This window comes from Tachyglossus aculeatus, chromosome X1, assembly GCF_015852505.1.
Source record: "Tachyglossus aculeatus isolate mTacAcu1 chromosome X1, mTacAcu1.pri, whole genome shotgun sequence".
Classification (NCBI taxonomy): Eukaryota; Metazoa; Chordata; class Mammalia; order Monotremata; family Tachyglossidae; genus Tachyglossus; species Tachyglossus aculeatus.
Genome location: NC_052101.1, coordinates 96,714,337 through 96,727,338, shown reverse-complemented (window position 1 = coordinate 96,727,338; position 13,002 = coordinate 96,714,337). Strand labels below are relative to the sequence as shown.

General features: G+C 48.1%; 1 protein-coding gene across 3 annotated transcripts in view; it reads left to right on the top strand.

Moving 5' to 3' along the window:
• Positions 1–1,047: 1,047 nt before the first annotated feature.
• MTMR14 (myotubularin related protein 14) overlaps positions 1,048–13,002 on the top strand; it is a 50,364-nt gene continuing 38,409 nt past the window's right edge. For all 3 annotated transcript variants that reach the window (XM_038772979.1, XM_038772980.1, XM_038772978.1), the window contains exons 1-6: positions 1,048–1,218; positions 2,991–3,139; positions 5,715–5,823; positions 9,111–9,186; positions 9,567–9,624; positions 12,488–12,610. In XM_038772979.1, the coding sequence (XP_038628907.1) occupies positions 1,099–1,218; positions 2,991–3,139; positions 5,715–5,823; positions 9,111–9,186; positions 9,567–9,624; positions 12,488–12,610 (635 nt within the window). In that variant the 5' untranslated portion in view covers positions 1,048–1,098. The remainder of the gene's footprint in view (positions 1,219–2,990; positions 3,140–5,714; positions 5,824–9,110; positions 9,187–9,566; positions 9,625–12,487; positions 12,611–13,002) is intronic.

Sequence of the window (13,002 nt, the reverse complement as noted above, 5' to 3'; positions counted from 1 at the left end):
CTTCCAGAATGTCAAGCGGTGGAAAGACTTCTTGGGGACTTAGGCTATAGACTGGGCGGGGCAGAGGGCTGCAGAGTTGAGGATTCAACCCATAAGGAAGAGAATATGATGTGTTAAAATCTAAGAACCCACAATTACATCTTTAACTCTCCCTAGGATTAGCAGACTGTGAGCCCGCTGTTGGGTAGGGACCGTCTCTATATGTTGCCAACTTGTACTTCCCAAGCGCTTAGTACAGTGCTCTGCACACAGTAAGCACTCAATAAATACGATTGACTGAATGAATGAATTTGATAGGCGAGCCCAAGTGAAGACATGTTTAGATCCAAGGATGGATATAAAGAGCTGAAGAGAACAACCGGGGGTTGGATGAGAAGGCCAAAAAAAAATAAGGGCTAGCTAATCGGTACAGTTTTAAATACAGTGTTTAGAAGACATGTTTAGATCCAAGGATGGATATGAAGTGATGAAGGGAACAACCCGGGGCGGGGTGGATAAGAAGGCCAAAAAAAATAAGGGCTGAGTTTTAAATCGAGTGTTTTTGTATGGGCTGTTTTTAATAGAAGACTTAAGGACTATCAAATGAAGAGAGAAAACACCCTCCCAGGCTCACCGGGGAGACCTGGTAATCCACCGGTCCCCCGTGGCCTGATTGTCCGGTTTATTCGACTTTCCCGCCCGTACTAATGGTTTGGTCCATTTTGCAAAGCCTCTTAGCCCGCCGGCCGCCATCCTAGCCCTCCCTCCTTCTCCCTGTAATGGTTCGGCTCAGTCCGTTTCATCTGGGCTCCGTGGGCCTGCGCTCGGCGGTTGGAGCCCGCGGGCCAGCCAATGGGCTTCCATGTCGCCTCAGGACCGTAAAGATTGTTCCCGCCTGGGAGAGGCCCCCGGGGGGTGGGGGGGGCTGGCTGTTGGTTCTAGCCGCTGATTGGCTGGGGGGCGGGTAAGCAGCGCGTGGGGGCGGGACCGGAAGCGCGAGCCAGTTTACGGCGGCAGTTCCGGACCCGGAGTGGAGCGGGCGGCAGGCAGCGGGCGGCGGACGGGGGTGATGGACTGGGGTGTTGCGCGCTGAGGCGGAGGTGGACGCGGGTGCCGGCAATGGCCGGTGCTCGGGCCTCCTCCTTCCTGCCGCAGGAGCCTGGGCTGGGGGAGTTGCTAGAGGAGTTCTCCCGGGCACAGTATCGGGCCAAGGACGGTAGCGGAGCGGGCAGTGCCAAGGTGGGGGGACGGGACGGGGCGGGCGACTTGGCCGGGTGAGGGGAGGGGGTAGAACGGTTGGGCGGGGAGGGGGGAGTCGTTCCCTCAGTTGGCCCCGTAGGGTCCCCACTATGGCGGTGATCACCGCCTCGGCTCCCACTCCTCGTTTCTGTTCCTCTTTCTGGTCGCCGCGCCTGGGCGGGCGGGGGTTGGGGAGGAGGTTGGGGAGAGGTCCTGAGGCGAAAAGGCGGCCCTTCTCGCTTGGGGTCCTGAGGCAGGAAGGCGTCTCTCTTTGCTTCGAGTCCTGAGGCAAGAAGGCGGTTTTTTTTTGCGCTTTGGGTCCTGAGGCAAGAAGGCCGTTTTTTTTTTTTTTCCGCTTTGGGTCCTGAGGCAGGGAGGCGACCGTTTTTTCGTTTCGGGTGCTGAAGCTAGGGGGCGCCCTTTCTTAGCTTCGGGACCTGAGGCAAGGAGGCGCCCCTTCCTTCGCTTCGGGTCCCGAAGCTAGAGGGCGCCCTTGCTTGGCTTCGGGACCTGAGGCAAGGGGGCGTCCCTTCCTTCGCTTCGGGTCCCGAAGCTAGGGGGCGCCCTTGCTTGGCTTCGGGACCTGAGGCAAGGGGGCGTCCCTTCCTTCGCTTCGGGTCCCGAAGCTAGGGGGCGCCCTTGCTTGGCTTCGGGACCTGAAGCAAGGAGGCGTCCCTTTCTTTGCTTCGGGTCCCGAAGCTAGGGGGCGCCCTTCCTTGGCTTCGGGTCCTCTAACCACAAGTTTTCACCGGCCTACTTGGGTCTTCCTAAAGTTCCGTGTGACTTCAGGATTACCCGGCCCACCTCCCCCAGTGCGGGGGGCCGTCACGTGTAGGTAGCACAAGCTGCTCCGTACAAGTCCCCCCGGCCCAGACAGCTGAGCTCTGGCCCAGGTCCCGGGGCACCTCATCTTCTGCACCTGCACAGACCTGCAGTCGAGTGTTTCCTCAGGGCTGCTTCTTCCCGAGGGCGCGGGAGGCTTGTTGACTCTGGGAGGATTTCAAAGTGGATGGTGATTCTCAAAATTACCAGGCTGACTTATTGGTTCAGCATTCTCAGTCTTCTAATTCCATACCCGGTTTTCATCCACTCAGACAGGGATCTGCGAGTGAAATCCATCTGTGGAAATTTTGATGGGGAACGCCTTTTAAAACTGTAACTCTGTTTATGGCAGCTGGTACTAATATTGCTTCTTTGTGGAGGCTGCTTGACATTGAATCAAAAACTTCATTGCCACTGAAATCTTTCTTGAAAGAATCTTGAGCTGTGTGAACCATTCATTAGATTATGGACAGTAAAAAGGAAATGTAGTTTGAGGTAGGGAATGTCATTCTTCAGAGTTGCCATCTTAAGAGTTCACTTCCACCTGCACACGTTTCCCTGGCTTTCCATAAACATCAAATTTTAAAGAGTCAATCCTCAAACTGTGTCCTGGAGCCTCCTCCCTGACAGGATATTCCAGTTACTGGTCAGTTATGATTAATCTAGAGCCAAGGACTCAACTAGCATAGTGATTCTTTTCCAACTTGTAGATGCAATCTAAAGTGGTGAACTAGGTTGAGAAGCTCCAGGGTGACTGGTCTGGGTGTGTTGGGTAGGGTTTTTGTGTGTGTGTGCACGTGTGTGTGTGGTTTTCGTTTGTTTGTCTCCTCCCCTCCCCGCCCCCCCGTACAAAACAGCCAATAAACCTTGAACTGGCTCAGATTGGTGTCTCAAGTAACTTTCTTATCTGTGTATGGGAAAAGTAGCACTTGGCTCTTGGTCTATTTCAGATCGAGCGGATTGAGAAGAAATGCCTAGAGTTGTTCGGCAAAGATTACTGCTACAGTCTGATCCAAAATGTGAATGGGGAGATATGTGGCCACTACCCCCGGCACATTGTGTTCCTAGAATATGAGAGCTCTGAGAAGGACAAAAACACGTAAGCGATAATCACCCCATATATGTCTTAGTGGGACTTTTCCCTCGTCTCCTCAGCCGTGAGGCTGGTTAGCAGATACGTAGAGTCCTTAACTGTTGATTTACAGTACTTTTTCAGGTACACGGCCGGAATCTGGGACGGGGCACAACTGAATATCCCAGTTTGCCTTTTTCGTCTCGCTATGTTTCTGGGGTTTCTCTGAGCTGAAAACATGCTCTCTTCTAACAGGAATTGTTGCATTACATGAAGATTCACACTTCTGGGTAGGCTTACACAGTCATCCATGTGGTATGATGACTCCTGTAAAAGATCCTATTTGAGCAGGAGGGCTGCAGGGGAAAAACGAGCCCCTTGTATAGGGGCTATACTAGCTCTCTAGGTGTTCCCGATAATAGTTCCTGGACTTGGGCCATCTTGCTCTGATCCCCACAGTGCAGGGACGGTCCTGTTAGACTTCCCTAGGGGTGTGGGAAGCTCCAAGGGCCCCCCCCCCCCTCCATTTCTCCCTCAGACTGCCTGAGCCTTATTAGGGACTCCTAAGGCTTGGCAGGATGGGGGTGGGGCTGGGATATCCCTGCACCCTCTCTTCCTCCAAATAGACTTCTCCCCCTCTAGAGTGTAGGCTCGTTGCAGGCAGGGATGTGTCTGTTGTACTCTCCCAAGTGCTTAGTTCATTGTTGTGCACACAGTAAGTGCTCAATAAATACGATTGACTGACTCCACTAGGCCAGACTGCAAACATGTACAAATGATAAAGTATTTTGAATTATACATTTTTAGTGCATAGGCCAAATGCTTTAATTTTAATATAATTTTTAATGCGTATGACTTGATGGGGAGTCCTTGGGGCCTATGCCAACACAGTCTCACCTTCAACCTCCCCTCCAGCCCTCGGCCTGGTTTTGTGTGTAAACTGGGAATTTGTATTGTGAGAGTTGAAACACTTCTAGTTTCTCTTTCTGCTGCCCCTCCTTATTTGGCAGAACTCAAATGCAGCTTGCCCTTCAGGAAAGATGCCTCCTGTACAGCCAGCCAGCCACCCACTCTTTCTTTTCGTGGGTCTCTTGCAGGGAAGAAAATTGGATGTCTGACACCAATTTTCTATTAACAGGAGCTAAGGCTCACTTGGGTCTTTGGTACAAGTCCTGTTAGCATACAGGGAAGCATTGCTGTGAACTGTCTAAAGCGCTGCTTTGACCATATGACAAATAGGAGGTGCTGTGGCGTTTTCTGTGTCACCTCACTTGCATAAGTAAAACTTGTAAAGGTAGGTTTACTAGGCCAGTAGTTAAAGTGTGTGGAAACTTGTGGTAGTGGTGTTTGCTGAAGGGAAGAGGGATGGGTGGGCATGTAGAAGCAGAGCCATGTAATTCTATACCACGGATGGGGACTGGGGAGATCAAAGCCAGGCCTTTAGTTGAGCTTCCTCTGGGCTGAATTGAGCAGGAGCTGACTTGATTCATTTGTAATGTAGTGTGCGGGGTTGGTGTGTACCACTGACTGTGGTCTGGGACAGGTGGCCAGTGTCTGCTTCTCCCCCAGTTCCACAGGGCCATCCTCGTTGGCCCCCTGCTGGGGTGGAGCCTTGGGGACAGGGGCAGCCATAGTAGGAGTTGGCTCCTCATCACTTGGGGAGCCAGGATGTTGGCAGTGGGTGACCAATAGGAACTGGGGATGATGGGGCAATTGGAAATCATTCCCTCCCTCTCCCCCCGCAATTTCCATCCATTCCCAACAGCTGCTGTTTGGAACCTAACTTCCTACTTCTGGCTGCTTCACATTTCTCTCCTCTAATGCCCAAAAACCTCTTCACAGGTAGGGAAGTAAGCAGGCAACTGTAGTGCCCAGTCACCTGATGGATTATAACTTTTGGAGAGCCTTTTGAAGATTAATCTCATTTGTTTGGCAAATTGTGTTCTGCTTAGTGTCACTTCTGAGCCTAGTTCCTAAAGAGACTAGGGATGTTGCCCCAGTCACCTCCCCTTCCTGGTAACAATTTCCAACCTCTGCCTCTCCCCATTCTTCATTTACTCTGGCTGGCTTATTTTTTTTCCACCCCCTTCCTGATGAGGCAACCCATAAAGGGCTTAGAGGCCTGGAAGAGGGAAACCCTGTCCCTCCACCTCTCTCTTCCAGCTTCTGCCTCATCAAGTTTTAGTGCAGAGAAGGTCCATTGGCGGGGCAGGGGCGGGAGGGAGGATTCTAACAATTCTATTGGATGAAATTATAGTGAATGAAAAATGTAGAATTTTTTTCACCTGCACTTCCTGTATCCGTATTAATGACAATTGGAGATTTACTTATCTGGAGTGGAGTGTATAGTCTGACCTGCAATGGGGTCCGGTGTTTGACCCCAGAGAAGGACTGTGGGCAGATGCAGCCACTTCAGTGCCTGGAAAAGATGTGAGTTCTTGGGTGGCCACAACTAGGTTTCCCAAGGATAGGAGGTGGGAGCATCATTGCTCCTCTACCACCACAGCCAAATAACAGCTCATGTACCTCCCTCATATTTCAGGCTCCATGGCTGGGTGGCAAATGTCCAAATTACTAACCTGCCTCTCTTTCATTTTAATAGATTTGAGAGCACTGTGCAAGTGAGCAAACTGCAGGACCTTGTCAACCGCAGCAAGTTGGCCAGATGTAGAGGACGGTTTGTCTGCCCAGTCATTCTGTACAAGAGGAAGGTAAAGCCGCTAGCTTTTTCACTGTGAAGTCTGTGTTGTCTCATGGAGGTTCGGGCATGTGCATTTCTTCTAAGGAGTACTATCTGCTTTACCCAAATCTTCCCCGTATTCCTGGAGGGGAGAGTGGAGACGTGTGAAAGTTATCCTTGTTTGACCCATTGACTGCGTGGGGGAAGAGATATGAAGTATAAATTGACTCTATTTCTTTATTCTTTCCACTGGAACTTTGTTTCTCAAAGTGGGAGCCAGGAGAGTCCTGAGATGATCTGGTGATGAGAATGGGAATCAGAAGGACCTGGGTTCTAATCCCAGCTCTGCCACTTGTCTGCTGTGTGACCTTGGACAAGTCACTTCACTTCTCTGGGCCTCAATTACCTCATATTTAAAATAGGGATTAAGACTGTGAGCCCAGTGTGGGACAGAGACTGTGTCCAACGTGATATCTTGAATCTATCCCAGTGCTTAGTACAGTGCCTGTCACGTTGTTCGGGCTTAACAAATACATTACAAAAAATTATTGGGGACTATATGAGCAGTCCCTTTATCTCCTGAGCCCTTGATTCCCTCCCTTGCCTCTTAAAATCAAATGTGATGCCATGAGGGAGAGGAGCTGTGGGCAGTCTCTTGGGGGAGGCAAGTGATATGGGGCACGAGGGAGTCATGAGCCCTCAGGAGGGCAGTGGGATTGACAAACTTAAATGAATCTTTCTTGTAGCCAACAAATTACATTTTGAAAACTCAATGTACAACTCTCTTTTTTTCTGGCTTAGTGAGATCTTTGCAGATATCACTTGTCCAAGCTGAGTAATGATTTGTCAGGCTAGCAGGAAGAAGAGTTCTAGTCTTGCAGATAAATTGAGGTTTTAAATTATTATCCCCTGAACTGGAAAGCACTCTGCCTTGGGAAATAGGAGTTTTAGAACACATTTCCATTTAAGTTTTTGTTTTACTTTTTTTCCCAAGTTCTTTCATTTAATCATATTTATTGAGCACTCACTCTGTGCAGAGCGCTGTACTAAGTGCTTGGCAGAGTACAGTGCAGCAATAAACACGTTCACTGCCTACAACAAACTTACAGTCTAGTGGGGGAAACAGACATTCATATAAATAAATTACAGATATGTACATAAGTGCTGTGCCGGCGGGGGCAGAGGGGGATATACAAAGGGAGCGAGACAGGGCGACGCAGAAGGGAGTGGAAGAGGAAAGGAGAAAGGAGGGCTTAGTCAGGGAAGGTCTCTTGGAGGAGATGTACTTGAGCCCACTGTTGGGTAGGGACTGTCTATATGTTGCCAACTTGTACTTCCCAAGTGCTTAGTACAGTGCTCTGCACACAGTAAACGCTCAATAAATACGATTGATTGATTGATTGATTGAGGAGGGAGGGCGTTCCAGGCCAGAGGGAGGTCATGGGCGAGGGGTCGGCAGTGAGATTGAGGTACAGTGAGAAGGTTGGCATTAGAGGAGCGAAGTGTGCGGGCTGGGTTACAGTGAGAAAGTAGCGAGGTGAGGTAGGAGGGGCAAGGTGATTGAGTGCTTTAAAGCCAGTTGTGAGGAGTTTTTGTTTGGGAGTTCTTCACCCTAGCTTTTGTCCAGGCAATTTCAGTAACCACTTGACTCCCTCACTGTGTCCCCATATGGAACTCTTGTAGCACTTCCACTATTCTTTCTCCCACGATTTGTCCAGGGCTTCCAGCCACTGTTCAGTTCAGTGATCGTCCTTCCCCATTTGCAACAGTGGTGAATAAAACATTGATTCATTTCCTCCTGCGTGGTAAAAAAAGGTTTGTTTTATCTAATTGGCAAGTTCTCCATTGAGCCAGAGGGTTGTGTCTGAAAGGAGCAATCCTGAAGTGGATAGACTGACAACAACATTAAATGAAGTGGTTACTACATTTGTAGAGGATAGCAATCCTAAACAAGTTTAGGTCCAAAGGTTATTTCTCTGGAATAAAGCTGAGAAAGAGTGGACCACTAACAAGGTAGAATTATGCAATTATTAATAATGTTAAATGCTCACCATACCCCAAGCACTGGGGTACATAGAGACAATTACTCCCACGCTTCAAAGCCTTATTGAAGGCCCCTCCAAGAGACCTTCCCTATGCCATCTTTTCCTTTCCTTTCACTCCTTTCTGCATCGCCAACTCGCTCCCTTTATTCATCTCCCCACTCCCAGCCGCACAGCACTTATGTACATATGTGTAATTTACTGATTTATATTAATGTCTGTTTCCCCCTCTACACCGTAAGCTCATTGTGGGCTGGAAGTGTCTGTTATATTGTATTCTCCCAAGTGCTTAGTACAGTGCAGTGCACACAATAAGCACTCAATAAATTCGAGTGATGATCAGGTTGGACACAGTCCCTGCCCACATGAGACTCACAGCTTAAGTAGGAGGGAGGTAATTAACTCCTGAAAATAAGCAAGTATGATTTGGGAATCTCCTTGCAGAGCTGTGGTGGTAATCTTCTGTGCACCCTTGTTTCCATCTAGCTCTGGCCTAACTGTGCCCTGGTGTGGTTACCTCATAACCAAAAAGTGGAGACAGAGGGAGGAAGTTGAGAGAAGAGCAGCTCTTAAATAGCTACCAAATGTGGGGGTGTGATAGAAAGACATGACACCCCAAGTGGAATGATATTGGAAAGGAAAAACCTGAGTTACTTTCTTGCCAAAAGTGTGTTGCACCTTTGCAGGTTGACTGACCTGCTTCCCTGAAGGAGAACTGTATTTGTAGGCATGTGTGTCATATCTCTGATTTAAAGGCCTCAGGTTTTTAAATTGCCGTGACAGTTCCAAGGTGCTCCATTTTAGGCCTAGGACCACCTTGGAGCTCCAGCCTTCTTGAAGTAATCACGTCTCCTGTTTCCTACTCCTGACCTGCTGCTGCCTCCCTTCTTGTCTCCTTTTCAGAGTGGAAGGACCTGGAGAGATTTGAAGGGGTGTGGGGATTGTATATGTGAAGTTCTTCAGTGTATTTATTGAGTACTTACTCTGTGCAGGGCACTATACTAAGCGCTTGATAGAGTGCAGTATAAGAGTAAACACACATTCCTTGCCCACAACAGGCTTACAGTTTAGAGGGGAAGCGGTTGCCTATGTTTCATAAGTGGTACACCTAAGCAAGGCTGATACAGGAGCCCTTCCCACTGCATTGGCCAGAGGGACTGTAGTGAGTAGGCTCCTGGGTCATCTTTGTCTCCATGGATGCAGTGATCTCTCAACCTTCCCAAGTCGTGCTGCTAGGACCAGTGTCTAACATTCAGGTGCTGTTTCTGTTTCTTAGCATATTTGCAGGTCTGCAACCCTGGCTGGATGGGGGGAGCTCTATGGACGCACTGGGTATAATTACATTTTCTCAGGTGAGCACTTGACTGAAAAACATTCTAAATGGGGTAAAAAGTAACTGGGTCCTGGGAATTGTTATGTATGCCTGTTGGAAGAAGGGGAAAGATTGTGGTGTGGGTGAGGATCTGGGTCTAGTAGCTTTGTTGGGGGGAAGGAAGGACAGGGAGTGCCTGGAAATGGGAGGAATGTGTGGTGTAGGAGGAGTTTGGGTGGGAAAGGCAACGTAGAGATGAAAAGCTTCTTACTGGATAGTGCATCAGGAGCAGCCATTTTCCAGGTGCCGGATGGTCCTGCAACCTCTCCAAAACCCTGTAAGGGATTAAAGAGCCAGGAAATGCTTCCTGACTGAAAAAGCCTTTTTCAGTGACATTTTTTCCCCTGATTTCCCTGGCAGGGGGCTCAGATGACATTTGGGCTGATACCGAAGATGTCACAGAAGATTGTGCATTTAGGTCTGTATGAGCGGGGGCATTGTAAGGTGGAAAATTAATGTGTATAACTGTGGCATATAAATACTGGGGTAAAGCTAAGCTAGATTGGACACAGTTCCTGTCCCACACAGGGTCTGCAGCCTCAGTGGTAGGAGGAGCAGGTATCTCTGCAGATGAGGTTGAGTTGTCCATGATCATACAGCAGCCTGGTGGCAGAGCTGGGATTATATAACCAGGGTCTCCTGACTCAAAGTCCCATGCCCGTTCGACTAGGCGGCACTTCCTCAATTGACTGGATTATTAATCACTAATAATTACTAATTCCTCAGTGGCCACTCCACAGTCAGGAAAACAAATGAAATTGGTATTCTTTCCTATTGAATATGGGCAAATGGCTATCTCCAGGATAATTAATTGCCATCTTTTTTTCCCCCTCTACCAAGTTCCTGTTGCTTCTGTATTTCCTGTTGTGGGTTACCTTGTCCTTTGGGTCTACCTCTGCCCTTTTTCTTCCCCGTCAAAGTGGGAAGCACACCAGAATAGATAGTGACATGGGAAGTGAAGTAATTCTCCCATACATCTTAGAGGGAAGGATGACTGAAACCTTTTCAATATGATAGCTTAGTAACAGGAATCATGTGAAAGTTGAATTTCTGTAAAGCTCTAGACTGGTGATTTTATAAGTCTCCCAAGTACTACTTGATCCCTTCTGTGCCACTTCAGTTCTTACACCACATCCCCCCCCCAACCCCCCCGCCCATAGCACTTATGTACTTATCTATATACTCTTATTCCTTCCTCCTATGTGTAATTATAAATGTCCGTCTTCCACGCTAGATCGTGAACTCCCTGAGGTCAGGTATGATGTGTACTCTCCCAACTGCCTAGTACAGTGCTCTGCACTCAGTAAATGCCACTGATTGAAGGTAACTGGATTAATGTCCCAAAGCAGCTTCACTTCCTTTAGCACCTCCCTAAAGCCCTCCCATCCTCTGCTTTATAGTAGGATGCCTTCCCTATTTTCCTGTGAAAACACGCCAAGGAGAGGGAAGAGGGGTGGCCTTTCCTTCAGCACTACCTGCTGGCCTCTCCTGGTTATCTCACTCCTTGTCCCTGTGTTGAATTTCCGTGGATTGTGGCTTAATGCCTCAGGAGAAAGTTGAGAAGTAAAATAAGCTTGAGGCCTTTGTCGAAATTAGGAAGGAAGGTTTATGTTTTATGGACTGAGTTCAAGTAGTGAAAGGAAAGCTAAAATGTGAAGTGTGAATAAATTGTCCCATGTGCAGTGCTCTGGGCACTTAGTATTTGTTGATGATTGGTAGGTAAATAGTTCAGCCTTGCAAACGTCACTCACCCAAATGTCACCACTTAGAGCTGGTTGATCAGTGAAGAATGCTCATTTCATCTGTCTTATTGCTGGAGTACCTCCTTGGAGGGGAAAGGAAGAGGCTTTTTCAGTAGGTGACCTTGGGTATTAACAAATAAAGGCATCACTTGCAAAGTGACTCTGTACTGAGCGGAAGGGTTACCGAGTGAGATTTCTTGACAAAATGTTCTTTCCACTTGATCCTTGCTCTGAAAGTGGATACCTAATAACAGGGACCCGAAGAATAAGACAAGTTGGAGTCGTTGAGAGGAGCTGTTTAGACAAAGGAAAAATCTTCCTTTCTTTTCTCAGGCTTACTTGCCTGCTCCTGGACAGGGTGTCTGAGATTGCAGGTAGTAGTAAGTCCGGAGAGCCCTATACTGTGACTCCAGCTCTTGAGCCTTAGCCAGCAGAAGAATGTAACTTCCCACTCCATAATGGGACACTTGCCATTAGGAAATAGGCAAACCCCATGTGCCGAGCTCTTACGATACACTTACCAGGTTGTTGCTGCCATGTGTATTTTTCCAGCCTGGCTGTGGAGCCGTGGAGTGGAGGTGGTCAGGCTTTCACACATGCCCAACCCATGACTCTGCTGGAGACCGGAACCTGGCACATGTTGAAAAGAGTATTGAGCTCCATTTTTCTGGTCAGCTGGTCATTCTGGTGCCCTTTGGTCACATACTAGCCTTTGCTGCCAACAGTATTGGGGCATGGATTTGGTGAGGGTGGTGGGGAGGGGTTGGGGAGGTGATACATGCTGGGTATTGTGGAAAGGAAAGTTAAAAGCTGGTGACTACTCAATCTTTGCAGTCCTGTCAATCTGCTTGCCAGATCAAGAGGATCCTAATACTGAGCATAAACAACACAAACCCTACTCTGGTGTTCTGGACAGTATAAACATCAGGGGTTTTTTTTGGTTTGTTTTTATGTTGTTGTTGTTGTTGTTTTCCCCTCCCTTCAAAGTGTTAGGCCAAAAGAATGCTTTTACTGGTGATTTGCAAACAGTTCATATAGCAGCTCTCAATCAGTCTCTGGCAATTAATGTCAATTGATTTGACTGAGCAAGTCACATGGATTGAAAAATTGACTCGAGGGCCATAAACGAAGGGAAAAGATGAATGGATAACAGGAACCAAAAGGATTTGTGTGTTTGCCCAGTGTTGCTGCTTTTAGAACATTAAGGCCATCTTGCCTCTTCAGGCTTACTGTCAGAGTCTGAAATCTCTTGATTTCCCATTTCCTTGCTATGGCATCACTCCTTTTACTCATTCTGTGAAACGCATCTTATATAGCTGGTTAATCTCTTCCAAAGTCACCTTCCCACCAACTTATTCCCAGAACCAAGCAGGGCGGACTAGAAGTCATCGCTTTTGTGCCATTTCAAAATAGGGCTTTTGGAGTGTTCACAGCAACTTCTGCCATGGTTTAACTTTTGAGTGTGGTGGTTGGGATCACTGAAAACTCTAACTGTATTGTAACTCACAAGATTCCTGTCGCCTGCGTTTTTTACTTCAGAAATGCAGATTCCCAGCTTTTTGATAAGGTTAGAGGCCATGACATCAAACTACTTCGGTACCTGTCGGTCAGATACATCTGTGACCTGATGGTGGAAAACAAGAAAGTGAAGTTTGGCCTGAAGTAAGTAGGAGGCGAGCTTTATATATTGCCTTTTGGGGATGTGGATGCCCAACAGGAAGAGTAATTATGTAATAATGGTGATGTGTGGCTTGTTTGTTTATAGAATCCTAGGGACCAAAAGAGAATTTTATGTATCTCCCTGCCTCCAACCTCTGTCATCTCTTGTCTTGTCTTATCCTTTCGAGTCGTCTCCGACCCATAGCGACACCATGGGCACATCTCTCCCAGAACGCCCCCACCTCCTTCTGCAATTGTTCTGGTTGTGTATCCATAGAGTTTTCTTGGTAAAAATACGGAAGTGGTTTACCATTGCCTCCTTCCGCGCACTAAACTTGAGTCTCTGCCCTCGACTCTCTCCTGTGCCGCTGCTGCCCAGCACATGGGAGTCTTGA